General features: G+C 39.6%; 4 protein-coding genes across 10 annotated transcripts in view; 2 read left to right on the forward strand and 2 right to left on the reverse strand.

Annotated features, from left to right (window-relative positions):
- Nucleotides 1-1,237: 1,237 nt before the first annotated feature.
- On the forward strand, nucleotides 1,238-5,941 carry ren (renin). Its single transcript, XM_046056614.1, has 9 exons — nucleotides 1,238-1,314; nucleotides 1,747-1,894; nucleotides 2,353-2,476; nucleotides 2,871-2,989; nucleotides 3,122-3,318; nucleotides 3,762-3,884; nucleotides 4,005-4,146; nucleotides 4,244-4,342; nucleotides 5,780-5,941. Exons 1-9 carry the CDS (start codon nucleotides 1,238-1,240, stop codon nucleotides 5,939-5,941), a joined length of 1,191 nt encoding a protein of 396 aa, XP_045912570.1.
- Nucleotides 5,942-9,599: 3,658 nt separating this feature from the next.
- On the forward strand, nucleotides 9,600-16,442 carry csf1b (colony stimulating factor 1b (macrophage)). Of its 6 annotated transcripts, none has more exons than XM_046056914.1 (9): nucleotides 9,600-9,791; nucleotides 11,401-11,520; nucleotides 11,605-11,667; nucleotides 11,775-11,945; nucleotides 12,133-12,334; nucleotides 12,426-12,562; nucleotides 15,840-15,883; nucleotides 15,972-16,009; nucleotides 16,162-16,442. In XM_046056914.1, the coding sequence occupies exons 1-8, from the start codon at nucleotides 9,750-9,752 to the stop codon at nucleotides 16,006-16,008; spliced, it is 816 nt and encodes a 271-aa protein (XP_045912870.1). In that variant the 5' UTR covers nucleotides 9,600-9,749; the 3' UTR covers nucleotide 16,009; nucleotides 16,162-16,442. The 6 variants fall into 6 exon arrangements, with proteins under 6 accessions (XP_045912870.1, XP_045912871.1, XP_045912874.1 ...); XM_046056915.1 differs by having other exon boundaries at nucleotides 15,975-16,009; XM_046056918.1 differs by having other exon boundaries at nucleotides 12,430-12,562.
- A 2,345-nt stretch (nucleotides 16,443-18,787) lies between these two features.
- On the reverse strand, nucleotides 18,788-21,201 carry fmodb (fibromodulin b). Its single transcript, XM_046057427.1, has 2 exons — nucleotides 20,313-21,201; nucleotides 18,788-18,939 (listed from the first exon to the last, which is right to left on the reverse strand). The coding sequence occupies exons 1-2, from the start codon at nucleotides 21,199-21,201 to the stop codon at nucleotides 18,788-18,790; spliced, it is 1,041 nt and encodes a 346-aa protein (XP_045913383.1).
- Nucleotides 21,202-23,837: 2,636 nt separating this feature from the next.
- LOC123975825 (MAP kinase-activated protein kinase 2-like) overlaps nucleotides 23,838-27,849 on the reverse strand; it is a 16,865-nt gene continuing 12,853 nt past the window's right edge. The window contains exons 4-10 of one of the 2 annotated variants that reach the window (XM_046057608.1): nucleotides 27,684-27,763; nucleotides 27,008-27,134; nucleotides 26,130-26,205; nucleotides 25,855-25,979; nucleotides 25,267-25,352; nucleotides 25,082-25,159; nucleotides 23,838-24,808 (exon numbers count right to left, since the gene is read on the reverse strand). In XM_046057608.1, coding sequence (XP_045913564.1) covers nucleotides 24,650-24,808; nucleotides 25,082-25,159; nucleotides 25,267-25,352; nucleotides 25,855-25,979; nucleotides 26,130-26,205; nucleotides 27,008-27,134; nucleotides 27,684-27,763 — 731 coding nt within the window. In that variant the 3' untranslated portion in view covers nucleotides 23,838-24,649. Of the gene's footprint in view, nucleotides 24,809-25,081; nucleotides 25,163-25,266; nucleotides 25,353-25,854; nucleotides 25,980-26,129; nucleotides 26,206-27,007; nucleotides 27,135-27,683; nucleotides 27,764-27,849 lie in introns of both variants that reach the window. The other variant, XM_046057607.1, reaches the window with a different exon arrangement.

The following is a 27,849-nucleotide window of genomic DNA, read 5'->3' on the forward strand; positions in this document are numbered from 1 at the left end:
TTTGTAATTCATCACTGCCTCTAAAGCTGCGTGTAACCACGCTATCATTTTCTGGATGATCTGTCCTCAGGGAATATCTTAGTGGCTGATCTCTGACCTCTGCTGTAGCTGTCTGAACTGGTGCCTGACATGGACCCTCATATAACTCCTGGCTTGACTGGGTGGTCGGTACAGTACCAGCACACCACCCTGACAGGCCAGATAGTGTGAGAATCCTCCCTGTGGTAAAACCCAGTGAGATCTAGCACCACAGAACAATTAGACTTGTCGAGTCTGAGCATTGTGGCAAGAGGTACAAAAACACAGCATGCTCTCCTGCACTGCGTAATACACTCAACATGGGCCCCATCTCTTGCCAGTGATCCCTATCCAAGACCTTGAACTGAACTTAGAGATGTGTTGTCCTTCCCCCTTAGCTTGTTAATGTGAAAATCAATACTAAAGTGTGCACAAGCTGCAGCAAACTTTGCATGAGGAGAGAAATCTCAAGTAGAGGGTGCACAGAGGTGTTTGCTTTAAAGATACAGCTGTGGGAAAAAGAGACAAGCTAAATGTTTTCAACGGCAGCAACTACAATCAACATTTTATTTCATATTAAATCATCAGCCATTTCACAAAGCCAGAACACCATCTAGTGAAACGGATACATCATCAGATTAAGAAAATGATGTCTTAAAGTGCATTTACAGGATGCAGTCTGCCCCAGATGAGATTTAAAATGACTTGTAACTGAGTTTAACAAGCAACATCCAACTAATCTGCCCTGACAGCTCAGAGCATCTGTCAATCCCTCTAAAGCTTCTCACAGCCTTGCAGACAAGGTGTCCACCCATACTAACGTCAGCAATCTCAGGAGCTCTGCACCCCGGCAGTCTGTCTTCAATGTTTTATGAGAGGTCAAGGTTCAGACCTCTCACTGGGACCTGTTTATCACAGGAAGGGTTGTGTGACCAATGCAGAAGGTTAGAGGGGTTGGGTGGGGGGAGGGAAGTGGAGCTTGTTTTCAAGTGGTCACCTCCAGGAAAGCGCAAAGTCACCGTCAGTGGCCCATGGGTGAGAGCATGGTGGAGAGGACATGGTATAAAATGAGTCAAGGGACCAGACAGCACAGAGAGAGAAAGTCTCAGCTTTCACAAATTTAGATTTAATCAACGTGGAATAAGTCAGGAAAACTCACGTTGCATTTACAGCCTTCATCACTGGCCTGTGTTTTCCACCCATTGTCAGAGAGCTCACCATGGCACTGCTGATGAATTACTGGATGTGTTTGGTAGCTCTATCATTGAGTGTGACCTCCAGTTGTGCCTTGAGAAGGTAAGAAACATATTTCTCTACCTGCCTGCTTTGCTAGAAGAAACCAGAATTAAAGTGTAGCAGTAAGGATTTATTGTATACATGCCCTCACTTAAGAAAAAACTACGGCAGAGTAGTAACAGCAAACAACAAAACAAACATGGACAGGAAAACAAATGGGTTTTATTGGTTCATTACAAAAGCTAATGTTTTCAGCATTGGCTTAACATGTGTTTTTGTTCCTTTTTCTGGCTAGGCGCTGAGAGCAAAGCAGTCTGTACTTTATTAAAGGCTCATTGTTATACTGGGATGATGACCAGGCATATGTATTGGATACATAGCAAGGAAAATATACCTCACAGACCTCTTTAGAAATATAACATCATGTCCACAGTTCCACTTTTGATTTAGTTCCTGAAGAAGAATTCTGCTGCTTGTCTGTTCTGTTTCCAGGGTCGCCCTGAAGAAGATGCCATCTATCAGACAGACATTGCGGGAGATGGATATTTCTGCAGAGCAGGTGTTGACTGAGCTGGCCCAGAAGCGCACAGATGACACCAGCAACGGGACTGTTCCCACACCTCTAACCAACTACTTGGATGTGAGACATTTTTGTGCATTATATATTTAAAGGAACGTATCTAAAACCTCTTGTGTGTGTCTTCATGAAAGTTCTGAGTTGTGCAGGTGGTAAAATGAAATCTAGATGCACTAAGGCAGAGGCAAATGAATTTGTTGTTTTAGTCTTGAATACAAAAACAGACTTTAGCTCTGATGGTTAAAGCAGCCCCTCATCCAAGAGGCTTCATCAGCTCTCTTGGATGAGCGTCTCAAGTCTTTGAGAGTAAAACCAGCGGCCTTTGAATTAGTAATTTAACATATTCTTTGTGTGCGTCATACTCTCAATGTCATATTTCATACCTTCAAATACTATTAGTGGCTTACTGCAGTAGAAAACATTTTCCAAGAAATATTCAAACAACAACAAAAAGGCAAAAGATGTGTGTATATATATATATATATGTATATAAGTGTATCATAAATGTGTATTCCGAATAGACCCAGTACTTTGGGGAAATCAGCATTGGTTCTCCAGCCCAGATGTTCAACGTGGTATTTGACACAGGCTCAGCCAACCTGTGGGTGCCCTCACAAAGCTGCTCACCTTTCTCCACAGCCTGTTGTAAGTATGAATGTTCACGCATAAAAGCTGGAAAATAACATTTACTTAAGGAATCTGCAGCTCAACCTCTGCTTTACCAAGCTTTTATAATGAGTTTCAGCTCATTGTTTAGCTTTCCGGCCCACAACGTAGGTTCACGCTCACTGCTCTCATAGTGTTGTTTCTGCCACAGCAGGCAGCTGTATTCAGAGGAAAGGAACAGAAGACACACACAGTTAATAAGATGGCGGAGACCAAAAACAGAGCTAAAAGAGAGTTTGCCATATACATCAACATAAACAAAATCAGTTATTGCAGCTTCAAATGAAGTAAATGTTATTTTCAAATAAATGAGATGTCATAGGAAACATAGTTCTTGGTTGTTTCAGGACTCAAATGAATTTTGAACTTTTAGTTACTCACAACAGGTACGATGCCTCCAAATCCCGGACTTACGTTGAGAACGGAACCGGTTTTTCCATCCAGTACGCCTCTGGAAATGTCAGGGGATTTTTGAGCGAGGATGTGGTGGTGGTGAGTTCAAGATCAACGTCCTGCAGAAACAAACAGAGCTTCTTTTTACATAAATGCTTACATAAATGCTTTAACTTCATCTCCCAGGCTACATTTTCAAACTTTGACCTTTAGCTTGTTCTTTTCCTGCAGGTTGGTGGTATCCCTGTGGTGCAGGTGTTTGCTGAAGCAACCTCTCTGTCTGCCATGCCCTTCATCTTTGCCAAGTTTGATGGAGTCCTGGGCATGGGTTACCCCAATGTGGCCATCGACGGCATCACTCCCGTATTTGATCGCATCATGTCTCAGCATGTCCTCAAGGAAGACGTGTTCTCTGTCTACTACAGCAGGTGGGTCAAACTGAGTCATACAGACCTCCACTACCTACTATGTTTTACTATTTTGTATGAAATCACCTCTCCAGAAGAGAAAACATAATTTAGAATAATGAGATTCTCATGTCTGAACATCTGTTAATATCTAAATTTATTTTGTGGGAAAACAAAGAATTAATGTGGATCTGGATGAGACAAGAGGGTGTTATGAGAAAATAGATAAAGACACTCACTCTCACACGTCTTCATATTTTTCTTCTCAATTTATTGTGCTCAGTTATGTCCTGAAGAAACCCACAGCCCCCCCTTTCCTCTGGGAAACATCATAAGAATGAGCTGTCATAGGATTAAACTTGTGCTGATGTAGCATTTAAACCAAATCACAGCTTCAACAGTGAGATTGAGATATGCACAGTAAAAGTCAGCTTAACGGATGATTTTATCAAAACTGTTTTCAGGGACCCAAAACACTCCCCAGGTGGAGAGCTGGTTCTTGGTGGCACAGACCCAAACTACTACACTGGAAACTTTAATTATATGGACACCAGAGAGACAGGAAAATGGGAAGTTACCATGAAAGGGTAAGCTCTTTACTTCATAATGTAAACAGTGTGTGTGTATGTGTGTGTGTGTGTGTGTGTGTGTGTGTGCACTCATTCAGAAACGTGTTTCATTTTCCACCTCTGCCTTCATTCTTTCAGAGTTTCTGTGGGGATGGAGATTATGTTTTGTGTAGAGGGCTGCACAGCTGTGATCGACACAGGCTCCTCTTACATCACAGGACCGGCCTCCTCTGTGTCTGCGCTGATGAAAACCATCGGAGCACAGCAGGATGAAAGTGGAGTACGTTTTTATACACGCAACACGGTTTCTCACAAAAAACATTTGTCTGTAAAAATTAATCACCCGTCATCTCCCATTACTTTGTGTTGTGTATCAGTACAAAGTCAACTGTGACACTGTCAAGACATTGCCCAGCGTCACTTTCCACCTGGGTGGCCAGGAGTACTCACTCACTCAGGAGGATTATATCTTATGGGTAAGCAGGATGATGAATGCTGAATCATTTTAATATAAACATGCAGTGGTGGAAATTAGTAGTACTGTACTTAACTACAATTTTGAGGCATTACTTGACACTTTTGACACTCTCTCTCTGCTCACTGCATTTCACATGGAAATATTGTTCAACATTTACAGCTGCAGTTAATTTCTTTATTTTTACAAACAAACCATATGATCGACTGAAATATGATGCTTTATTTATTTAAAGGCCCTGTACACCTACACACGTGTTTTCAGTTCAGGTTGCTACATATACTGGGATTTATGTGGGCTCAAGTTGTAACTTGTTCTGCAAAAAAACTAGGCTCACACCCTTTCTGTAATCTTGTTTTACATGATAATAATGGGTACACACAAAATATTATCTTGTCTTATATTAAATATTACCTTGGAGGCTTTAGAATATTCTCATAACTTGGCTGTTGCTGTTATAGTGGCTTATTGTATGGTGGCCAAAACACAACAACATTTCACAAAACACAACAAAATGTTACAAAACACAACAACATTTCAGATTACGGAAAGGGTGTGAGAACAGTTCTTGTTTGTGATTGGATAAAACCCAAGTCAATTCAGAGCTTATTCAATGTGGATACGTTAAGGTGGGTTGGTGCTAGATTCAGATCAGCTGGAGGGACGCTCTAAACTCTACTTCAAACTAATAACTCTCTGGGCATTTGTTAGAGTTAACTAGAATGGTGAGCTACACAGAGGTCCCTTAGATAGCTAACTGGCCAGTTGTTGTGGTTTTTGGCTCTATTGAAAAGCTATGCCTTTAAAAGAGAATTTCCTGCTGCTGCTTCTTCTCTGCTGTGTGTTGTTGCACATTTTCCACAAGGGTTTGTGCAGGATAGGCCCTTTGCATCTCGTTCACGAGGCGTTAGCAATACTGCTTCCCTTTTTAACACAGAGGCAATGTAGTTGCTTTGAAGTCATACCACATAGTTATGTATCCAAACATCTGTCCAGGTCCAATCAGTGCTGATACGATGGCCCTTCTGATGTTATGTTATTGAAGAGTAGCCATCCCGTCTCCTCAGTCCTAATTCTTTCAAGAGTGCTTTCAGGGTTCCACGGGACATTAACGTCATAATATGATGAAAGCATATTGAGAATTACATTATATGACTGTCCTTTGTTAAAATGTTCTCTTATGATTTCAATCTCCTTTTCCATCCTTTCAAACTCAGTTTAAAATTTGTGCAAGGACACTGCTGTGAGTAGTACAAATAATAGAAACAGGAAATGACATTGAACTGTAGCCAGGGACTTGGATTCAGTCCAATCACAAACAAGAAGATCCCACCTTTTCTATTATCTGAAATGTTTTTGTGTTGTCTGAAATGTTGTGTTTTGACCCTCAGGGCCACCGTATTATTGTGATAAAACTGACTTTTGTTTGTGGCTCCAGCAATCACAGATCGAAGGGGAGGTCTGCACCGTCACCTTCAGGGGCTTGGATGTGCCGCCCCCTACAGGTCCCATCTGGATTTTGGGTGCCAACTTCATTGCTCGCTACTACACAGAGTTTGACCGTCGCAATAATCGAATAGGGTTTGCTACAGCAGTGTGAAAGAAAGTTAAACATCAGCCATGCTGCATTTTATTCTTTTTTTCTTTCTTTGCCACTCTTTCCTTTTTGTCCAGTCCTCCATTCAGTTACTTTTTATGATAACTTTTTATAAAAATGGTAAAGGAGAGTGCACATTAAGCGATATCATCCTCCCATTTCTTGCAAATCCTGCTTTCATATATCTATATATGGTACCAGTTACACTGAACACCTTCTAAACTTTTTATTTATTTATGAGAATTTACCAGCAAATGGAAGGTTTCTGTGTGTGTGTGTGTGTGTGTTTGTGACTCTGCTGATTATTATCATACAGCAACAGTGGAAATCAGTATCTGTATTGTATTGACGTGACAAGAATAAACTTGTTTACTGAGCTTTAAATTTGATTCGAGCCTGACATTGTTTTCCTCCAAGTCTGTCGAATGCATTTTGTGCCCATGTGAAGTCAAAGCTGAAGTTGAAAACAGATTGTTGCAGCAGATTTAATCAGCCACACCAGAGCAGTCACAGAAATATTTGTCATTGTTTGTATATGTAGTTCTATTTTTAGGTAAAAAGGTAAAACAATCGGATACACATTTGTCTCATGTGTGGCAGTCATGTGTGATGTGAAACATTTTTTCCCAATGCAGTTGCCTCTGTACAGCGGGTTTTATCTTTAATAACCAACAGTTACAGTAGGAGTGAATGCCAGATATAATGTCCCAATAATATTTTCCAAATCAAATCATTCTTTCTCCAGTTTTTTGTGCAACGCGTGATCCCTGACACTGAGGAAATAATTTTGTCACCCAGGAAACCATGGTTTAGAGCTGAAATCCTGTTTTAGTGAGTAGCCTAAAGCTCATCATTAAAAAGCTCCATACTACATATCTCTTCAGGAGTGAACATGCCTCTTCAGGGTGATTTTTAAGACTGACTCGACAAAGACAGTTATTTCTGCTTACTTAGCAGACAGAAGAGACACACAGATAACGAAACAATAAAAGCACACATATTCATCAGGTGCTCTTGTCAGATCTTTTTGTCTCATTTTTCTCTGAATTGGGGAAAGACCTCTCATGCTACAATGATGGAACAGTGAGGGTGCCATCTGCTTCCTTGTTTTCACATCCATGAATTGTCTGCTTTGAATTGTGTTGATAGGCAGTGAGGTGGGGGTTGACATCTCTGTATATAGTCAAAATAACTATTCTGGCTGGAAACTAGCAAACAACCACTCAGACACATTCCAGAAAACAGACATTTCTTAAGAAATATAACTATTAGTAATAAATATATATGCAAATTTATTATAGGCAAATTTTACAGTGAATCAAGAAAGTGGGTGGCTGTCCTTACATCTGCTGTTGTGTACAAGGCTAACCAAGGCTAATACAGTATAAATTACATATCAAAGGAATAATTTGTACATTTTAAGTTTATTCAGTTGTTTGCATTTTTGCAAAGAGTTAGATGAGAAGATTGCTACCACTCTCATATTTATCATTTTAATAGAGACAGCAGACGGTTAGCTTGTCTCAGTCCAAAGCTAGGCCACATGTTGGGGTTTTAAGGGTGATGGTACCTTAGTTTGGACCAACCTTTAGACAGAGCCAGGCTAGCTGTTTCTTTATGCTAAACCTCCAGCTAACCGGCTGCTTGCTCCATCTTTAACGGACAGATAAAGAAAGTGGTATTACTGTAATCTTCTCATCTAACTTTTAGCTAAAAAGCGAATTAGCCTATTTCCCAAAAAGTCAAACTATTCATTTAAAGTTGAAATGAAGTGGTAGAGGTCGTGTTGTAGTCAAGACCTCCCAAACCGAGACCAAGTCAAGACCAAGTCAAGACCAAGACCAGAGTTTATCGAGACCGAGACAAGACCAAGACTTTTAGGGTCTGAGACCATGTCGAGACCAAGACCGAGGGAGGGCGAGACCGAGTCAAGACCAAGACCAGTTCCCCACATTACATGACACACAATAAAATGAGGAATGAGATCATAGGTACTTCTCAAATTGATCTGAAAGATCCACATTCCAATTAAAACACCCACAACAAACACTAAGAGCTGAAATCAATTAAGCATCGCAATCGCCGAGAGGGGTGACACTCAACAACACATTTTAATTAGAGTTACTGGTTGCATTTGAAGTAGTACATTTTACATGTTAAATAATAATGTTCCCATGGCAGAAGTGACAAAGCAGAGTATTGTGTGACCTTTGCAGTTTTAGCCATGAGCTGCAATTCTCTACTCCCATGATTTGGTTTGATTTTCGAGTGCATGTGGTGCATGGAGTCACACAAATTGTGAATTTCTGACATGCCATAAATCAAGGTACTGGGCTAAAGACACCTGCTGTATTCCTATGACTATTCTTAATGCCCTGCAATCTGAACACACATGTTCCCAAAGAAATATTTTTAATTATGTGGTGAAATAAATATCAGGACCTTAACTTAAAATATTACCACAGTGACATTAAATATCAAAAAGTACTCATTACAATGAATGGCGCTGTAGTGTTTTATTATTATACATATTTGATTATTAGTACTGAACTTGTAACATGTAAACAGCATTGGTTGTTGCTGTTATTCTATAGAACAATCATATTTTATACAACAATCATATTCTATTTGTTTATCATGTGTTTTGTGTGTATTTGCAAAGTAACCAGTAACTATAGATGTAAGATAAATGAAGTGGAGTAAAAATATTATTATTATATTTATACTGTTCCCTCTGTAGCTTAAGATGGAAACACTTGAGCAAAACACAAGTACCTCAAAATTGTACTTGATTGAAAGTACTTGCTTCCCACTAGTAATAAATTGTTAACCACGGAAACAGTACATTTTACAGTACGACTGCAAAAAATGACTCAGATATACATGAGTTTACGGTGTTAGGTGTTGGAATGTGTTCACAATGCAAAGTTTAGGAATTCATTTCCTGTGTTAATAGATCCCAGGCCAAATGGTTTTTTTTCTCTGTTGGAGTGCGTTGATCTGTTATGAGAAGAATTCACCCATTAAGAACAACTCATAAAGGCGTTTGAATGTGTGTGAGTCTATCTCTATGGTTAGGTCAGATCTTTCAAATAATGGTACACACCCACCGTCCCAATAAACCCTACTTTCTTTTGAAGCAATGTGACATTTCAAAAAACAAAAAGTTCAGGATTCCTTGAGCAGCATGAAACATCTGCTGCCTCCAACAGCTTCTGCAGACCCCCACAGTTATCTTCAGATCTTCTCCGTGAGTTTGCATTCTCCTGAGGAAAGCATGGGTGTATAGCCCCTGATGGAAATTGTTATTTTGAAAGTTCAAGTGAGTGTTTTAAATGCAAGTTGCTTTCAAGAGATAGAGTTTCAAGAACAGATGTTACCAGCATCCTCTTTAAGTTCCCACAAGCTTTATTTGTCCAATTTTTAATTTTTAATAATTCCCTGAGCGAAGGACTCTTGACGGAGATGAAAAATACATTATCCAGTGAGTCAATCTACAACCTCAATACCAATTTGTTATTACACATCTGCAGAGACCAGGACGCTACATCTTGTGAAACAGAGGAGAGGTGGGAGGTCTTTAAAAGGGCCGTCTGTCAGCTGAGACAGTTAGTCTAGGTTTGAACTCAATCTGTGCAGGAGGGGCACGTCAGGCAATGCATTGAAGAACAGCGCCACATGACAAAGTGTCAGATTTACTTAACAGCAAATTCCTTTCTGTGGAGTGGAACTGAATATATGAAAAGGATCTCTTTGCTTCAATGTGTGTGACAGAGGAGTCTGGTGTTTTCCATTGTCAAACACGTACCAGATGACCATCCTTGTGTCAACCCTGATTCAGAGCAAAGCTAAGGTAGGTGAGAACTTTTCTATAATCACTGCAGGAAATAATCTGCTGACGATACACTCTGTGGAGTGCAGGAAAAGAATAGAACATGTTTGTGTAAGTCTGTATGTGAAGTTTGTTTTGCTTTAATGTGCAGTTTGCTGACCTACATACATATATGATGACGAGCGTGGAGAAAAAAAATCATGTGACAGGTGACATTTGCATCATGTGCTTCTACATTTACCAAATATCAGTCACATCAGTAGTTTTATTAGATTACATGAATTTAATTATGTGTCATTATCAGTAATCAAGTGGGTTCCCAATAACGGTCAGAGGCTGGCATGATAGTCTTTCAGCTCCCATGTAGCAACTTTTATCAGATTTTATTTTGTATTTTCTTTAATAGTTAAAACCATTATTTTTTCCTTTCCTTCGGGTCCCAGCAATCAGTTTGCATGAACATACTAAACAACTTAGATCCATGGTAAATCAGGACGCATAATCTTTGCAGGAACCGCTTAACGTTTGTGTTATATAATTCAAAAACCGAAACAAGAGTTAAACTATACAGCGCAGCATTATATGAGGAACAGACGACAGAATATGAAAAGAATACTTCTCGTCTCTCGTGGCTTTCAAAGAATTGCCTTTTGTGTCTTAATACATCTCAGAAGTCGATCCGGCAACATATGAATCAATTTTTATTGTTTCAATTCAGTGTTTGGCGTCTGTCTTCACTGTTAAAAAAGCTGCATCAAAGTCACAGGTCAACTGAGTCAAGGGGACGATTATCAAAGAATACCTTCCAGTTCAGACATTTTGCCCGCATTGTGAGCAACATATGCTTGTCACCATGTTTTAATCCTCAGAAGAAGGATTAAATCCATCTGGAGCCTATTTTACTGTTACAGTTGCCAAAAGGTGCTTGGTAGCAGGCATCATCAGCTACAGAAGGAGTCCGTGCATGTTGCTCTCCCAAGCCAAGCTCCCATGGTAGAGGGCACCATTTGATCCTAACTGGAACTAATCTAACACCAGGCTAGGTTCCCCTTAGGCACTGTTAGTCACACTGCTAGTGTCGCAGCAAAGAGAAGCTTTGCATTTTGCCCAAACTCGACCCGAAACCTGATACTTTGTCAGAACCAAGGCTGAGAAGCAGAACTGTAACAGACAACTGATGTGCAACTGCTTTTCTTGTGCACTTTATCAAGGCATTGTAACGTAAATTTTGAATTGAAAGTCAGAGATTGCTCATATGCACACTGTTAAAATGTTATGGCACAATTAGGAGCATTTTATTTAAGTCTGCTTTGAACATGGTTTTCCTTGTAAAATAATTTATAAGAAAGCTCTTTAAAGAAGAAAAGACGATCACAATTTTGGGAGGGAAAACTGAATCAGAGAGAGACTGCTATGTGGACTGCATTCATATTGAAATGGTTAAGATCAGGATGCCACATTGGCCCATATTGTTGCCACGGTTGAGTTGGCAGTTGAGAGCATGCATAATCTACTGGAGCTTTCCAGCTGAGTAAATGTCCGCATGTGTGTGTGTCAGCCCCTCCTTAAAGACCTCAGGGGTGTGAAGATAAGGTGTGGTTAACATAAAGATAATAAGTGATTGTGTCAGTTGCAGGTAAAGTGTCTGTGTGTGCTTATGTTCCTGAGCTTCCCTCTGACTATGGCTGAGGTCCCTGGTCCATGCAAACACTCCATCACTAGGGAGCACCTGCTGACAGTCAGGCATCTGGTAGGTGTTGAAAAAACAGTAGAAACATGGCTGTTGAAACAGCGTCACAAAACGATGAAATCTCTGTGTTGTTGTTTTCTGCAGATGGATAACCAGTTGAGAAGTGGGTGCTCGATAACCTACACATTCATAGAACAGAGAAGTTTGGTAAGGTAACATTTGTTTGATGTTTCGTTTCAAAGGCTTTGATTCAAACCTTCCATAAACTGTCTCGTGCTGTCATGTTTATTACCCCATGCTCTGATTTCCCACAGAGCAAATGTTGCTTTGTAAAAGCTGCTTTACCTTGGATCCTGGAGCTGCTTACCACCCACTTCAAATACAGTCGGGGCTCAGTCAATGACGGCTACGTTCAGTCCCTGAGAGCGCTCATCCTCAACATCTACTCTCAGAAATGTGTGCCTCAGATTAATGAAGAGGTTGAGGTGGGTGTGAGCTTCTGAGTGGTGAACTTGCAGCCTGTTTCTCAGGCCTGATGGATTAAATTGTCTTTAATATAAAAGAAAATAAAGTGAAAAAGAAATATGTGGTGTGAGGAACTGCCCAGCTGAGGAGATAAATCTGCAGTACTTGTGAAAACATTTGAGGTATGTTTCTTGGAATCTGCCACAGGATAAGCCAGAGAGTTTTGAGATGCTCTACAGAGGGTCTCCTACAGAGGCACTGCAGAGGGCTTCAGAAGTGCTGTCTGTTTACTGGGAGTTGGTGACGACAAGTGACGCACCAGTAGACTGGAGATGCCAGCACGAATACACAGAAACCTTTGGCTCTACCACAGAGCTTCCCACAGAGTCAACCACACAGTATTTTACAGGTGGGAATCTCTATCTTTTGGAAAGTTCTGTTAAGAATTTTGAGGATGTTTGGAGTCACTGAGATCACAGATAACATGTCCTTTTCTACAGACAGTTATGGTAGGAAGTCAGAGAAGGCCTCGCATAGGAGACCAGCCAGAGACCTGTACAAGTTTGGCTTCATCATCACCTCCATCTGTGGAGGACTGCTCTTCATACTTACTCTCTACTGTCTCATCACACAAAAGGTACCAGCGCTTCTGTTTCGTTGATTCTTAAATCACATGTGCCCTAATAAAGTCTTGCCATGCATTCCAGTCATATTGCAATAAAGTAGGCCTTGGCAGCTTGGCTGTGCTCAGTGGGGCACTCCCTCTTGCAGAAGTACCAGCTGGTAAATACTGAGCATAACAAAACAAGGTGGAGGCTGGACTTTCTGGTGAGAACAGAAGTGCTATTTTGCAGCAGCACATGTAAATAAGTCTGAAAATGCAAATAAGTGCATGGATTCATACCATTCTCCTATTTGAGGCTATTTGGCACCATTAGCTTTTATTTCAGATAATGCAGTGTATGACTCAGAGTGGTGGTTTTCAACTGGCTGAGCCTCAAAATACACTTTGTCCCACTCTATAATGATTTATTTCACAAAATGAATACTGCAGCAAATGCAACGCTTTAATCCCCTATTAAAAACATGAGACAGACAAAAAAGGTGTAATAAGGGTTTAAGAGCCCAATAAAGTAAAAGCCCTGAAACACTACCAGCTGTAGTATATTCTTGGTAAAAACACCGGCTTTCTAGCGAGCTGTAATATGCTGATAGGTCCGCTAATAGGTAAAGAAGTAGTGTTTTGATAAAAAAGGGGGGGTAAGCTGAAACATTACTTTCATGAATTACAACCTGGCCTTTGCTTAGTGTAAACGGTACATACAGTAAATCTCTGTACAGGGGTGGTGGTAGTCAAAGCTGCTCTATGTTTGTCTTTAGTGTTTACTTTGTTGAGTTACGTAACCAACATTTTATTAATCCTTGTGGAGAAATCTGTATTCCGCATCTGACCCAAATACATATTTAGGAGTACTGGGCAGCCACAGCAAAGTACTTGGGGACTCTAATTCAAATACTGTAATTCTGAAGTCAGCACTTTGGTCAAGCAATTTCAGGAGTATTGCAAGGACTTACTATGCATGTGATGTATATGTTTGGTATGGGACGTAACCTGCAAGAATGTGCAAGCTGCAACTTTTAGTCTTTTTACAAACATGCGTTGTGTTGAATGGTAGGGTGATTTTGATCACATGGGGGGCAGGGATTTTAGCTGTTACACTAAACCAAAACTGAGGGCGGGTAATGTCAGAGATTTTCAGCATTCAATCTCATTAGAGCTCCACACAAGTGATGAGTTAATGGCAAACAAATGACTCTATTTGCGTGACACTCTCGAGATAGTATGGGATTATTGTTCTCAGTACAGTAAATATTTTGGGGCTCTTTCTTCTTCTAAACACATTGCATGTCCACACAAGCAATTGGATAGAGGACGTAAGTGTTGCAGTTAGCTAAATGCATGCACTTTGTTAGTCAGTAGCTGGTTTCTCAAACACAGGTTTTCATTACAGCTTAAATCTGACTTCAGATAGATATTTAAGTTTTGACCAACCAGTAATACATAGACAAAGAAGGCATATGCAACATGTAGGCAGACGACACTGGACACCAGTGAGCCTCTGTGTTTTGAATGCCAGAAATCACATCAAATTTTGCAGTTGATTTATTTAAATGAGGAAGAGGTAGAGATACATTTGCTACCTGTCGTGAATTAGTTGTGTCTTGCTCAGATTGAGCTTTTAACTGCCATTTAGCAAGATGGGACTGTTTGAAAGAGCAGGTGGGTTTTACATGTAATTCGAGGAAGCATTTAAAGTTTATGTCCCTATTTAACTGACTGCATGCAGCGACATAATGTGCGCAGCAGAGTAGGAGGGATGATGCATTGCTGGCAGTGAATGCACAGACATTGATAGAGGGTATACAGAATAAAGTGCTTGATGAGGTGTGTAATTCTCCACTTCTGGGATGATGCTCTTAGGCTGCTGGCCATGCTTTCTCCTGTAAGCTTTTGTCTGTCTACCCTGCTCACTCTACTTCCTGCCTCGCTTACTTTTTGCCACAATGCATGTATAAATGTTGCCCTGCCAACTGCTCCTAAGGCCTCAGCGCTGAACTAACTTTAATTCACCTTAATCACTATCAATATGTGTGCTCTGTGAGGAGGATACAAGGGCTTAAAACACTGTATGAGGAAATGGACAATGACACCTTACATGAGGCAGATGCATTTCAGCGAAAATTCCATTTCAAAACTGTAGAATCGGCATGTTTGTGTCAGTTGCGTGTTTTTTTTCACAGTGAAACCTGGATTAGCAAATATTATCATTTGCCTTGCTACCTCAAATAATATCCAATGGTGTTTATACATGCATACATACAAATATTTTTTAATCGCAGTCAGCTAAATGAGCTGTGTAATTAATTAAAACAGTGTGCAGCTTGTCTGTTTTATTGTATCAGTATGTGTGCAAAAAGAAGTCCTGCAAAGTCAAAAGAGTCAGTTTAGTTCAATTAAGTGTCTCATTCAAAGACAGATGGTCAAACATTGTCAAGCCTTTGCTGTAATGTATAGGTTGTAACAAGAGTTGAGCCCTGGGTGAGTGTTTACAACTTAGCTGTAAACTATAGACTGTCCCTGACACACACTAGCTCTGTCCACCTACACACCTTTTGGGCAGTATGGCAGTGTTGATATCAGAGCTTTACTGGAGAAAAGCCTGTAACTGCATGAAGGTCCAAACAGGAGGCAAACATACAGCTCTTTTCAGTACCCGGAGCCAAACAGTCTCTTTCGAAAGACCTGGAATTCCCATCACTACTGCGCAGTTTCCCTGCAGCAGGAAGCAGTGTGTTAAAATCACAAAGTGCAACACTGAAAATACAAAATATTTCAAAAGATAGATTCACCTTCTTGGAACTGACCTGTGAACCAGTCTAGCTTTTATCTGTCTACAGGGGAGAGACAATATCATGTAAACATCTCATTGCCAAGGACTTTAAAGTGAAACTCCACCCAGAATGTATCTTTTGCCTGTGAAATGCTCTCCTGTAATTTTGAGAGGTGGCTGTTTTTTTTAGTTTACTCAATCAAGGAGAACAGAGTTTGTGGTGCAGCTTGGAATCATAGCAGTTATAATGGGTTTTAGATTTCCAATGTGTTCCAACTCTGTCATATTTTTACCAAAATATGGATACAGTTGTTTTTGGTCTCAATCTTTGCACACAACCCTGTGAATCGCCCGCCTCCTGCTCTGTCATCAGTCAGAGCTCTAGCTCATTGTTTCAAAATGATTTAGTTACTTCAGAGTCAGAAAGAAAGACATGAGCTGTGCGTCTGTTACTCTGTCAGTCACCCTAGGTACTCACCATGTGTGTCCTATTGGTTTTTAAGTTTTTTTTCTCCAAAACAGAAAACTCACAGCCCTCACAGATCAAGATCATATACAAACTCAAGGTAAGAACAACTATAAAAGTGAAAATGATCAGTCTTTCCATGTTTATTGAACTCATCCTAATGCATACCTCGGTCATCTGGTTTAAAGCAGAGACCTGCAGGAGATAGAGATGGAGCCACAATAGCGTGAGTATCCCTCTAACCTTCTAAGCTTTATGGACTTAAACAGCAGGAGCTGGAACAGATTAAGTGTCTTAAACAAACACATGTGTCACCTTCAATGTAAAGTATGACTACAGTGCACATACATCTTTATGTTCTTTTTTGTCTCTCCTCAGGCGATAAAGAGCGCATCACTGCAAGAGCAGACGGAGCACTTGTGAAGCTGTACATTTTATCTTTTATGAACATGTTTTCATATCAGTATCGTGTGTCTAATGTATCATGCTCACCTATTTAATCGGAAGCTTCGCTTTGACTGAGAGCAAAGATGGACCTTATTTCGAATAATATGCTATGTATATTATGTTAATGTATTATCTATTGCAGATATCTTTTCAAGTTCACTAAAAAAAAGTTTTATTTTTACACTAGTTATGTATGTTGAATAATGTGTCTCCAGTTGCTACCACTTAACCGTTTGTAATGATGTTTGCCAAACACAAGTTATTTATTAGTTTGACTCTATTCAATCTCCATATTGATAATAAAAAGTTCCATCAATACTAAAATCCAAAATATAATGCTCTCCAGCTGTCCAGCTACCAATGCATTCATATATGAACACAATGAAATCCCATCTAAAGAGCAGGTGATGACCTCATTAAAGGATTTCGGCCACTATAGAGCCAGCTTTCTCTTTGACTTTACAATTTATAACGAGTCAAAAATGCTTTTATCCTTGCCAAAACGGTCTTTCCCACTGCTTTGGAAAGCAGTTGACTTTCCTTCATTATCGGCCTACACCGCTGGTCAATACACAGTCTTCATGCGGCCAATTTCTATCGTCAAAAAATGTGTATATCCATTTTTTTGCATAACAGTGTAAATAGCTTCAACATGAACTCTGGAGAATACTCTGTTATTGGTCAAACACACTGAACTGTTGTTACTGGCAAAGGGAGCAACGATACAGATACAGATACACACCAGTCGCTATTGCAGCTTCACAAGAAATGTCTTCACTGCCCGGGGCGTGACAGGATTTGGTGGGAATAACGTGCTACTACAGTTTACTGATATGCATGCATGACATTTAATCATTACAGAGTGGCAGTGGCAAATAATTCCCTAATGTTGTCATAACTTTCATCCATGTCCAGCCTAATGTTGTATAATAATACATTGCATAATGTCTGCGTTTTAGAAGAATTGGACAATTCCCCACAAAGTGAAACATTTTGTGCATCTCGGAGAGGACCGCATCAGTAAATCCTGATTCCCACATGTGTGCTGGCCTCTATTTTGTTTTTGAAGAGTCTGTGTAGGAAGATGAGAAAAAAAAGACACAGCCCTACCCCACAGCCTCTGCAGAACCACATGCAGTCTGCAATATAACATGATCTATAACACACTTAATTTCACAGGCTACCGCTTATCAGTGCGCAAACCACTGTTGCACTGGCAGTAATCCATTCTTCATCCCCAGACATTGCTCCATTACAAAACAAGGAAAGTATTTCTATAATTCAATTTAGTGCCTTTCTGCAGAGGATTAAAGGCAGCTGTGGAAGATGAAAAGGCAAGTTGTCTTCAACAATAAATATGTGGGAACTGCTTCAGACCAGTTAGAATTGTCAAGAGGGATGCCGCCCTTTTTCTCTCTCCCAACCTCTCTGTCTTTTTTACCTTCAAATTAGAGGAAACAGAACATGTTGTTGTTTCTAAAAATATATCATTGTCAACAGTTACATTAGAGGGACAAAAAACTCTTGAAACATTAATTTTTCTTCAGATGTAGTACTGGGTACAAAAGGGTGGATTCCTAGATAAAAGAATCACTTTAAACAAATATTCATAGTTTTCCGGCTAAGTGGATACAAACTGAATAGTGTCCATTCTCATGTCATCAATCCTTTACTTAATGACTTCATCGGTCTGCCAAGCCCATGTTTTTCTGTGACATACTGTACAATATTAATAATAGGTTACCAAAACACAGTTACTTGGGGGGTAAAAGGGGGGGAATATTAGATTATTAGATACAGTTTTATCAGTCTTGAAACTGATGCATGATTATCTTTGAGTAGGCTCATTTGAGTAGGAATACATGTTTTTCAACCGTTATAATCAGAAACACTAGATCACACAGCTTTAAATGTTGAAGGAATAATCATGAACTCCCTTTAAACTAAAAGTATTGTATAGATATTTTATAGATATAGTAACACCCAGCACAATCAAACAGTAAATACATTTTAATGTGCATCACAGATAATATTCTAAAGTGGCCAACTAATAATGAGGATCATTGCTGCTCATCCTGCTGTTTTATCACCTTGTGCCACATGGTGGAGGCAAAGATCCAAACTGAATCTCACACCAATGATTGGCAGTTTAAGAGTTTATACTTTGCCAGACATGACACAAAGCGAAATAGTTGTCATCATCTACAATGTATTTATACTTATTTTGCCAGAATACTGGAACTGATAATCTCATCTCGTTTGTTGTCAGTCATCTGGCCTCTGTCATCCATATGCCTGTCATCTGGATCCATGATTATACAGCTGTGGTATTTCCCGTTGACTAATACTGGAACTGTTTAATCATTTGGAATAATAAAAGTAGATCTCATAACAATTTTAACAATACATGATCTCAAACATGTATTAATACAGTGGACTGTGAGCAGTACAAGGTAAATAGAGTGACATGTTGACATGTGACAAGAGGCTGGGGTGTTGCAGATGGAGCAACACCCTGGATGAGTTGAGACAAATCGGTGCGAGAGATCAGGAAGCCCTATATATCAATGAAGGAAACATGCCGCAAACAGTAGGCTGCTTCCGCAGGTATGGCTTTGGCACTGATCTCATTGGCATCCAAACGCAGCATTCTCAGCTTGGAGAAGTTTGTCATATTGGTTGTACTGCAGAAACTGCCCAGGGAGAACTCTGAAAGACATGAGGGGAGAGAAATATGAAGGGAGGCCTGTTAGTCATGTCAAGCAAGAACCAGTGTATCCACATCCCGAAAATAAGTACTGCTGCATATTCCTCCAGGGACTTTAAGTATGTCTGTGCAAGAAAGCCAGAGTTGGTTCTCATATTTCTCTGGAAGACACTGAGTAACAATATCATATTAATAAATAAATTATCTTGTTTGATTACACTTTCTATTCTGGGTTTTTGTTTTACAGTGTATATTTTTATTAGAGTTTTTTATTGTAAGTTCATATTGTGTATGAGCTTCCACAGAAGAAAGTGTTTATGGAAAACCCCTAGTTCAAGGGAAGGGCGTCTTTTCAAAGTCTGACACACAGAAAAATCCTGCTTTTGCTGTCATCTACTGGTTGAAAATTTCCCCTTGCTGTACGCTCAGTTCCCACCCCAAGAGTGCAATGTTACATCACTGGTAGGCGTGACCAAAAGGGCAACAAATCCAACACGGCTTTTAAGGACTTTAAAAATACCATATGTTGTTAGAGGCTGGAGGATGTTGAACTTCCAAATACTGTTAAATGGTAATGTGAAAACAAGGCAGCTACATGTCTGAACTTCACTTGAGTACAGAATCACACAAGTAACTGGAGTGCATTAAATCGCTGGAGGGCGCGCATGTTGAGCTAAAGTTGGGCTAAAGGGCACTTGTGTGTAGAGGACGCACAAGAGGAAAATAAGATCAGCTACTTCAAATCAAATACGTTTTCCAACAAACAAACTATCAAACTTCATTCAAACTTATTCTGCAACCTAATTTACAAAATGTACTGGGTCATGTTAAGAGGGTCAAAAGGGCACGAAAGCTTATGCTTTCCACCCACATCTGTGCCATTAAAGTTTTTTGAGATTTGTGTGTTTATCGCTCAGTTTTATAACTGAGTGTGCGACACAGTGTGTCTCCTTCTGTGCCAGCCAACCCAATTATAACAGTTAAATCTGAACTAAGTAGATTCTTGTGTATCTGAATTTAAATGAGAAAAAAAGGAATAACTGGCAATATACAATGCATTACATTGCAATATATTATTATTACAGCTCAGCACTGTAAACCATGGCTGCAGGGTCCATGTACAGAATGGTATTTAAGGTACACAATTAAAAAGTTAAAGTTAAGTGATGATAACTATTATCAAAACATTCAAATAAAGTTTTACCCATTTTAAGATTGGTTACACTCGAAAAAAATTATTTATTAATAATAAGAGTTCTTTGTGGTATAGTATACATCACTCTTATATTTCCGATGGGACTTAAAAATCCTTTCAATGTTTAGGAACACTGCATGTTGTTGCGCCAAGACATCTTAAGTAACAGAGTGTCCATACCTTTGATCTTATTGGCTTGTAAATAAAGGTTCTCCAGGTTCCTACTGACAACAGGGATCTTCTCCAGTTTATTAAAAGAAAGATCTAGCTCAACCAGCGTGCTGATATTGAAGACATTGGATGGAAGTCCTTTATCTGTCAGCTTGTTGTGAGCCAACCGGACAAACTGCAGTTTGGGATACTTGGTAAGAAAGCCCGTCGGCACACTCTCTATGTTATTAAACTCCAGGTAGAGCTGCTGCATCCTCTCAGGGAGGTTGTCAGGGATTTTCCTCAGCCTGTTTTTTCTCATATCCAGCATAGTCAGAGACTTCAGTCCCTTGAACACACCTCCAACGTCCTCTATGACATTTGCCTGGAGCTGAAGGGTGATGAGGTTAGCCATCCCCTCAAATGAGCTGGAGAGGATTTTTGAGATCTTGTTGTGGCCGAGTCGCAGGTCCGTGATAGACTTGGGCAAGTTGGAAGGCACACGTATGAGGTCATTGTGATCCAAGAAGAGCCGCTCGAGGTTCTTCAGCTTGCTGAAGACGTTCTTGCCGATCTTGTCTGAGTTGAGCTGGTTGTGAAACAGTACAACCCAGACCAAGTTAGTGGCGTTGTCAAACACCCCATCCTGAATGCCTGTGATCTGGTTATGCTGCAGGTAGACGTACTTAATATGTGAGGGGATGTAGGGAACATGCTGAAGGTTGCGGCTGTGACAGTACATAGCTGTGGGGTAGGTAGAGGGACAATCGCACTCCAGGGGGCAGTCCACGTCATCGGCCCACCAGCCGGCATTCCGCCGCCGCCCTCGCAGATGGGACAGCCACTGAAACTGGCTGTAATGCTGGCCGATGCTCAGATCCACTACTCCCATTATGAGGAGGAGCAACACTGTCCGCATGATCACTGATGGAAAATCCAGGAAGAAAAAGATGTAATATAAAGTTTATATGAAGTCAAATATAGGATGTTACCCTAACAACTCCCAAATCTGTAATACACTGATAGCATGAAATGTTATGCAACTAACACTGAATTACACTGCTTTAGTAATTTACGACTGATCTGCTCCACTTTTTAAATGTACAGTAGGTACAGTATACCTACCAGTTGGTTGATCAGAGTCGATGCCTCCTCCCTTGCTCACGTTGCCTGTGTCTTTCTTGGACTGAGTGGAATATGTTGGTGCTATAGAGTAAATACCCCGTCTCTACGCAGCCCCAACCACCCACTCTCATTAGAGCACATACATTTTTCCACTTACATGTAGAACCGACAACATATCACCTCCAGACATGTCAATATCAATCCCATCTGTGAACCGGTACAGACATCTGCTTTTTAACAACCTTGTTTTCCCTTACTGTGTCATGCCTTATCATTAACACAGCCACTCGAAGTCTGGCTTGTTGTTTATTGTTGTTGTGTGGAGGTTATGGAGCGGGTGGGGCGTTACGTATAGAAAATTTAATGAACCAGACTGGACGCTGGTGGTGTGTTTGTCAGATAAAACAATGGGGCTTAGTTAAAGTTCAAAATCTAACAATGAAGTTGCAGCCTATGTCATCATAAACTATATGTTTCAACATGTGCAAAGTATGACAAACCCACAATCATCCTCCTTAAAAGAATTTTTCTTCCTTTCTCTGTTCCTGCCTTCTTCGGGTACTCACTACTTTTGTCAATTACGGTGTTTAAACTGTAGAAAAAGTTAACATATGTTTGTGTTAGAGCATGCTGAGAGAAGAACACCATTATCACCCCGCAGATTGTCTTCAGAAAGGGCCTCGCCATTGATGTCCTCGACTGGAGCACAAATATTAGAGACAGAGTTTCAGGGATTACGATTTGCCTTTTCTCTCCCCGCTGAATTTGCTTCCCGGCCCCTTTGAGGAAGTAGTAAGACGTGCTGATTTGAAAATGGAAGTTGTTCAGTAAGTAATAGACCTTAATGACCAAACAATTACATCCCCTTTGAGAGGAGAGGGAACCTGAGGATACACAGATGGAACTCTTTTGCATAAAGGCCTTTTTTTGTCACAACATACAACATTTTTTGGGCAAAATATGTAACAGTATTTTCAACTGATGTTACATTCAAACCGTGCTGTCAACATTAATTATAAATGGAAATCCCCCCCCTCACAAATGTATGTTTCCATCCAAGGTAGACAGTACCATTTAAAAAGGATGCAGGAAAACGATGTTCCTTTGAAAACCAATATGTTGGATTTATCATTCATTCATGTTCAAACAATGTACAAATTTCCCTTTAATTCTTTTATACACTCAACATTAATATTTGGTTTATGGAAAGGCAGCTTAGTGTGTGTCTCTGAATGCGCCACAAAGAAAGTCTAAATTAAAACAGGATGCAAAAGCTGGGAATATTATCTTGAAATTAGAACATTATGTTTAATCAAAAACATTCTGTGTGGGTGTCATTTATTCACAGATCCAACTACAGCTGAAAAGCCTAAATAGTCCCAATTACATGACAGCAAACAATAAACGTTCAGTCTGGAGCCACTCTGCTGTTGTGAGCTGTACCATGAGGTAAAGCCGAAAGTATTTATTTTGTCATGAATGGATTTCACTAAAGACTACAGATGGTGTGGATTGTAAGAAAAATACTAATTTAATGGGTGGTGGTGGCGCATAGATAAGATGCTTGCCTTTGGTGTGAAACAGCCACCATTGTGTCCCTGAGCAAGACACTTAACCCCTAGTTGCTCCAGAGGTGTGCGACCTCTGATATGTATAGCAATTGTAAGTCGCTTTGGATAAAAGCATCAGATAAATGTAATTTAAAACAATTGTGTAATTTTGCTTGGGAATTGCTTAAAATGAGAAGATCAGAGACAGTGGTGATTTTCAAGTACAGTACATGCATATATCCAATTTAAAGGACTATAATGGTGTTTAACAGACCCTGCTGGTCATTTCCCATACCAGTTTTTTAGATGGAGGACTGCATTTTTAGCCATAGCGCCATGGTTCTACATATTTCTTGACAAACTATTGGATGGACTGCCATGAAATTTGGGAGACATACATGTTTCATGGTTTCAAATGTGTCACTTCAGTTCATGACAACACACCTCTAAATAATTAAGTTAATATCTCTTGAGTTTAATGCTAGCATAATGATGTTGATGCTAACTTGAGCATGCTAACATTTTTAGCCATTAAGATGCATGATATTTATCCTTTAGCCAACATTCTCTGCATTTAAAATGTTGCAGATTGCCACCCAGTCCTCAGGTCTTCCTAACAGGGCCGTAGGAGCATCCCACGATCACTTCAAGCCTTTTATTCTTTTTTGTTTAACTTTATAACTTTGTTAAATGTAGCTACCTGTCCTTCCACACATGGTTATAGTCTTTAGGTGACAAATGTAGTAGACATTAAAAATGAACTTTAACTTGTATTCACCAGATGTTACATCCTGATTATTCTTACATATCCATAACTAGCACGTCTATTTTATCATTACACATTTTGCAGCTTTTCTGAAACAACACACAAAACCACAGAGAAGATTGAGAGATTTAATCTAGGGCAAAAAACATACAGGATAATGGTGGCATGCAACATTTTCTATTGTACATCTGGTCACTCCTCCCTTGATCTAAAAGTTTAGTGCCATCCATCTTTCCGTGTCTCACACAACAGACTTCATGCACTACTTTTATATTAGTGCTTTGAAGAAAATTAACACTACAGAAGCAAGTGTCCGCTTAGCAGCACAGTTAATCAAACACAATTATCACCCATCTCATAAGCATAGCAAGCATGATTATTGCTACACATGGCAAGTTTTAAATAATGCACTATGACAATGTGGCAAGAAAACTCCTATTTTGTGGTAAGGAGAAATACTTGTGACATCACATACAAAACAAAATTTGTGGTAGTGGTCATTCAACAGACACATGTGAATGATGCTGGCAAACTTTCTCAACAATATCCTCAAGGCAAACAGGGTTTTGAACAGAAACAGAACAGAAAAACTTCAGAGACAGAAAACAACCCAAAAGCAGCGTATAAGTTGATGCCAACAAAGCTCACTCAAATGACTCGCTGAGTATTTACAGCAGAATAATAAAAACTGTCCTAATGTGCAACACATACAAAAAGCCTTAGTGCACATACGGAATACTTTTCAATGCATAGAAAAAAAGTCCTTAAAGCACATTTACCCAAATGCCTAGGTGCATTTCATGTTTTAAAATAAAATAATTTACTTAAAATGTACTATAAAAATATAATTTAGAGTCACCTGACAACTTCCCTAAAGCTCCTCTTAAAGGCTTTTTTGTGTGTGTTGGTGTGAAACTGAATACCTCTTAAAAAGTCTTTACTTCACTAGCACTGGCCTGCGTGGCCAAGTTTTTACTTTTCTTTCTTCTCTTCAAGAGCAGAGGATTAGTTGAGTCTTCAATAGTTTTGATTTTAATTTGTTCATAGTCCACTCTCATTGTTTGCAGGGCATTTGTCATTTCCTCCTAATAGTAACAAAACAACATCACTTTTATCAAACACAACCGAGGTGAAACAGCATGCATACTATCCACATCATGTTTTAAGTAATTATATGGATTTTATTGTTCAGTGACAGAGTCGGGTATGCATAAAACATACAATATTTGCATAAAATATAAAAGAATTAACTAACAAACCCATGCTCAACCCACTCCCGATTTTCCAACAGATAAAACACAAAGATCTGTTTCTGTGCGTCTAAATAACTAGCACATACGAACAGAACCCACACTTACATTAACCTTCTCCCAGACATCCTGTTCCTCGTGCAGCACGCGGCTGGTGTGGAGAGGCGTTTGTGGGACCTCGACCGACTGCTGCAGCGGTGAGAGAATATGGAGAAGCGTTCACCAAATCTCACAAACATCTTTCAAAACCAGCAGTTGCTCAAACAGATTCAAGCCTAAAGGGAGACGCTTACATTAATCCAGGGATGGTTTATGAACTCGGTGATGCTCATTCTCTGGGTGGGCTCAGTTTTCAGTAAGTGGCAGATCAGCTGTTTAGCTGAAACAGGAAATCATCATAATTCAATGTTCATATGTGTCCCCCCCTAACATGAGACATATTTCTTACTCTACTGATTTCTTCATACAGTAGCTGCAGTTATGTGGGACAGTTTTCGCTTCCAAATGTCTTCAATCTAAATTCCTAAAGACAATATTTACATGAAAATTAAATAAAAATATTACATCAGATTCACATCATGTTAGATCAATCAGATCCGCCTCAATCATATCAGATCAATTCATATACTGCAGACACATTTTAACAAGACTGTGCTTCAGTATTGAAGCCACAGAATAGTACCATCGTTGGAGTTCTGTTTATAGAGTCTGTCCAAACTCACAACTTGGGAAAAAGGTTGAAAGTGCTATTAATTGACAAAAAAAAGATGAGGATGTACAAAAAGTGAAACAAAAAGTAAAAGGGAAGGGAGCATTTACATGACAAATGTGCAATCTGATAAATAGGTGTCATTTCAATTTCCGACACACCTCCCCCTCACCTTCCTCAGACACATCAGACCACTCTGGGTTGGGGAACTCATACTGCCCATTACGGATCCGTCTTTTCATTCCTGGCGATATTGCTAGACCATGATGTGAGAAAAAGGGAGGATATCCACTAAGCCTGTAAGACAGAACAAAATGCCTGATGACAACATGGTTCATATAATTAGAAGAAACAATAATTTAGAGAAGCGAGGCATCATTGCATAAAAATAGTATAATACTATATATACTATATAATGCAACAAATACATCACACTGATTGACTTACAGGATATACATAATGACACCCAGAGACCACATGTCACAGGATCTGTCATACTTCTCTGGACCGAGAACCTCTGGAGCTGTCACGGTGTCAAGAGAAATGATTTAAATTGAATTGGAGAAATCGCTTCTGTTTCACATTTCATGCCTTTGATAATTGTACATAAAAGGCAGATGGATGCAAGAAAAGAAAGAACAGGTCATTAAAGTATACAGGATTTTCCAACTGGTTCACAGGATGTAACCTCATAACCCGCATTAGTCTGGCCACTTTTCACAGGAGGCAAAAAGTCTGCAGATTTCTTTCTTTTTTTTTCCTTTTTTTTTACTGTTAAATGCCCTCAGGGAAAGCACTCAACACTGGGTCAAGTTAAGTTTCAAGAAGCACATGGGGAAAATGTGCCGATTAAAAAATTGGTTATTAACACGTAATAAATCGACAGTGTGAAAATCCAGAGACAGTGTAAAGAAAATGCAGCTCTGTGCAGTCCCAAGACATGTAAGGCTTTTAAAATATGTTGCATTACACACACACACACACACACACACAAACATACACACACACACACAGAGATGTTTGTCTTGCAAACACAAAAATGCGTATAGCTGGGAGGATCCTGCTGACAGTTGTTCCTGCTGGTATTTGGCTATCACATCAGGAAATTTAATCTCACAGGAACTCAATTAAATATGACATTCATCAAAACAAAACCACAGCAAAACACCACAGAGCTTACTCGAGAGAGATGGAGATGTCGTGTCATAGATGCACGCATATACATAAGTAGCAGAGATCAGTCTGCAAGCCTGACACACTAGCTCCTTTAGTGAGTCTCCAACCTGACAGAATTACTTTCAAGATAACATGTTGCATGTTCTTACCAACATAGTAGGGGGTGAAACATGGTGTTGCTAAAGAGTTTAAAGTGATGATTTCTTTGGCAAACCCAAAGTCCGTCAACTTGAGGACAGCATCTGACCTTTTGGAGGTGTACAGCAGGTTCTCTGGCTGAAAGAGACAGCAACAGTATATCAGGCATCTGGAGAACAGAATCAACAACAAGAAAAGCAAAGAATTTTAAAAGCAGAAATAAAATAAATAGCAAACATGAACCTAAACAAAAGCTCTTTATATAATGATGGCAAACAAAAATAAAAACTTCCAGGGTTGGACTTCTTCATGGAAACAACTGCTTGTTCGCCATTAGTGGCTTTTCAATCTGCCTATTTCAGCTGCCATTCATTGTTTGCTTACTCTACATTTGCAAACAATTAGATTTTCATATGCACAGAAGCCTGGAGGTCTTTAGTTTTTATATCTCTTGTGTCCTCTTGTTTTCTCCTGATTGTGCTACTTGGCCTTAAATATGGGCTCTTTGACAGGCGCAGGACATTTAATTGTCAGTTAAAACCAAAGCACATAAGCATAATAACAATTTTACTCACCGCCTTTATTTCTTAAGAATGATCTCATGTTACTTGCCATTAGACATACCACTGTTGCAAATTTTGTTTTCCATTGCAAGTTTTGTCTCAAATATATATAGTGAAGTATTACCTTGATATCTCTGTGAACAATGTTGATGGAATGCAAGAAATGTATTGCTTCTCCTATACTTTTCATGATGTCAGAGGCCTCTGAGTAAAAAGGAAGTAAAGAGAAATGACATGGACATAATAGAGTTGAAACGGACAGATGCACATTAAACTATACATTCAGCAGT

Source organism: Micropterus dolomieu, linkage group LG08, assembly GCF_021292245.1.
Source record: "Micropterus dolomieu isolate WLL.071019.BEF.003 ecotype Adirondacks linkage group LG08, ASM2129224v1, whole genome shotgun sequence".
Taxonomy (NCBI): Eukaryota; Metazoa; Chordata; class Actinopteri; order Centrarchiformes; family Centrarchidae; genus Micropterus; species Micropterus dolomieu.

Bases quoted from the DNA above. Each gene is read 5' to 3' on its own strand.
- ren (XM_046056614.1), top strand. From the start codon at position 1,238: ATGGCACTGCTGATGAATTACTGGATGTGTTTGGTAGCTCTATCATTG. The intron at 1,895-2,352 runs GTGAGACATTTT...TATTCCGAATAG, and splicing joins CTCTAACCAACTACTTGGAT to ACCCAGTACTTTGGGGAAAT. The intron at 2,477-2,870 runs GTAAGTATGAAT...TTGAACTTTTAG, and splicing joins ACCTTTCTCCACAGCCTGTT to TTACTCACAACAGGTACGAT.
- csf1b (XM_046056914.1), top strand. From the start codon at position 9,750: ATGACCATCCTTGTGTCAACCCTGATTCAGAGCAAAGCTAAG. The intron at 11,668-11,774 runs GTAAGGTAACAT...GATTTCCCACAG, and splicing joins TCATAGAACAGAGAAGTTTG to AGCAAATGTTGCTTTGTAAA. The intron at 12,563-15,839 runs GTACCAGCGCTT...TCTCCAAAACAG, and splicing joins ACTGTCTCATCACACAAAAG to AAAACTCACAGCCCTCACAG.
- fmodb (XM_046057427.1), bottom strand. From the start codon at position 21,201: ATGCGGACAGTGTTGCTCCTCCTCATAATGGGAGTAGTGGATCTGAGC. The intron at 18,940-20,312 runs GTATGGACACTC...CATGTCTTTCAG, and splicing joins ACAAGCCAATAAGATCAAAG to AGTTCTCCCTGGGCAGTTTC.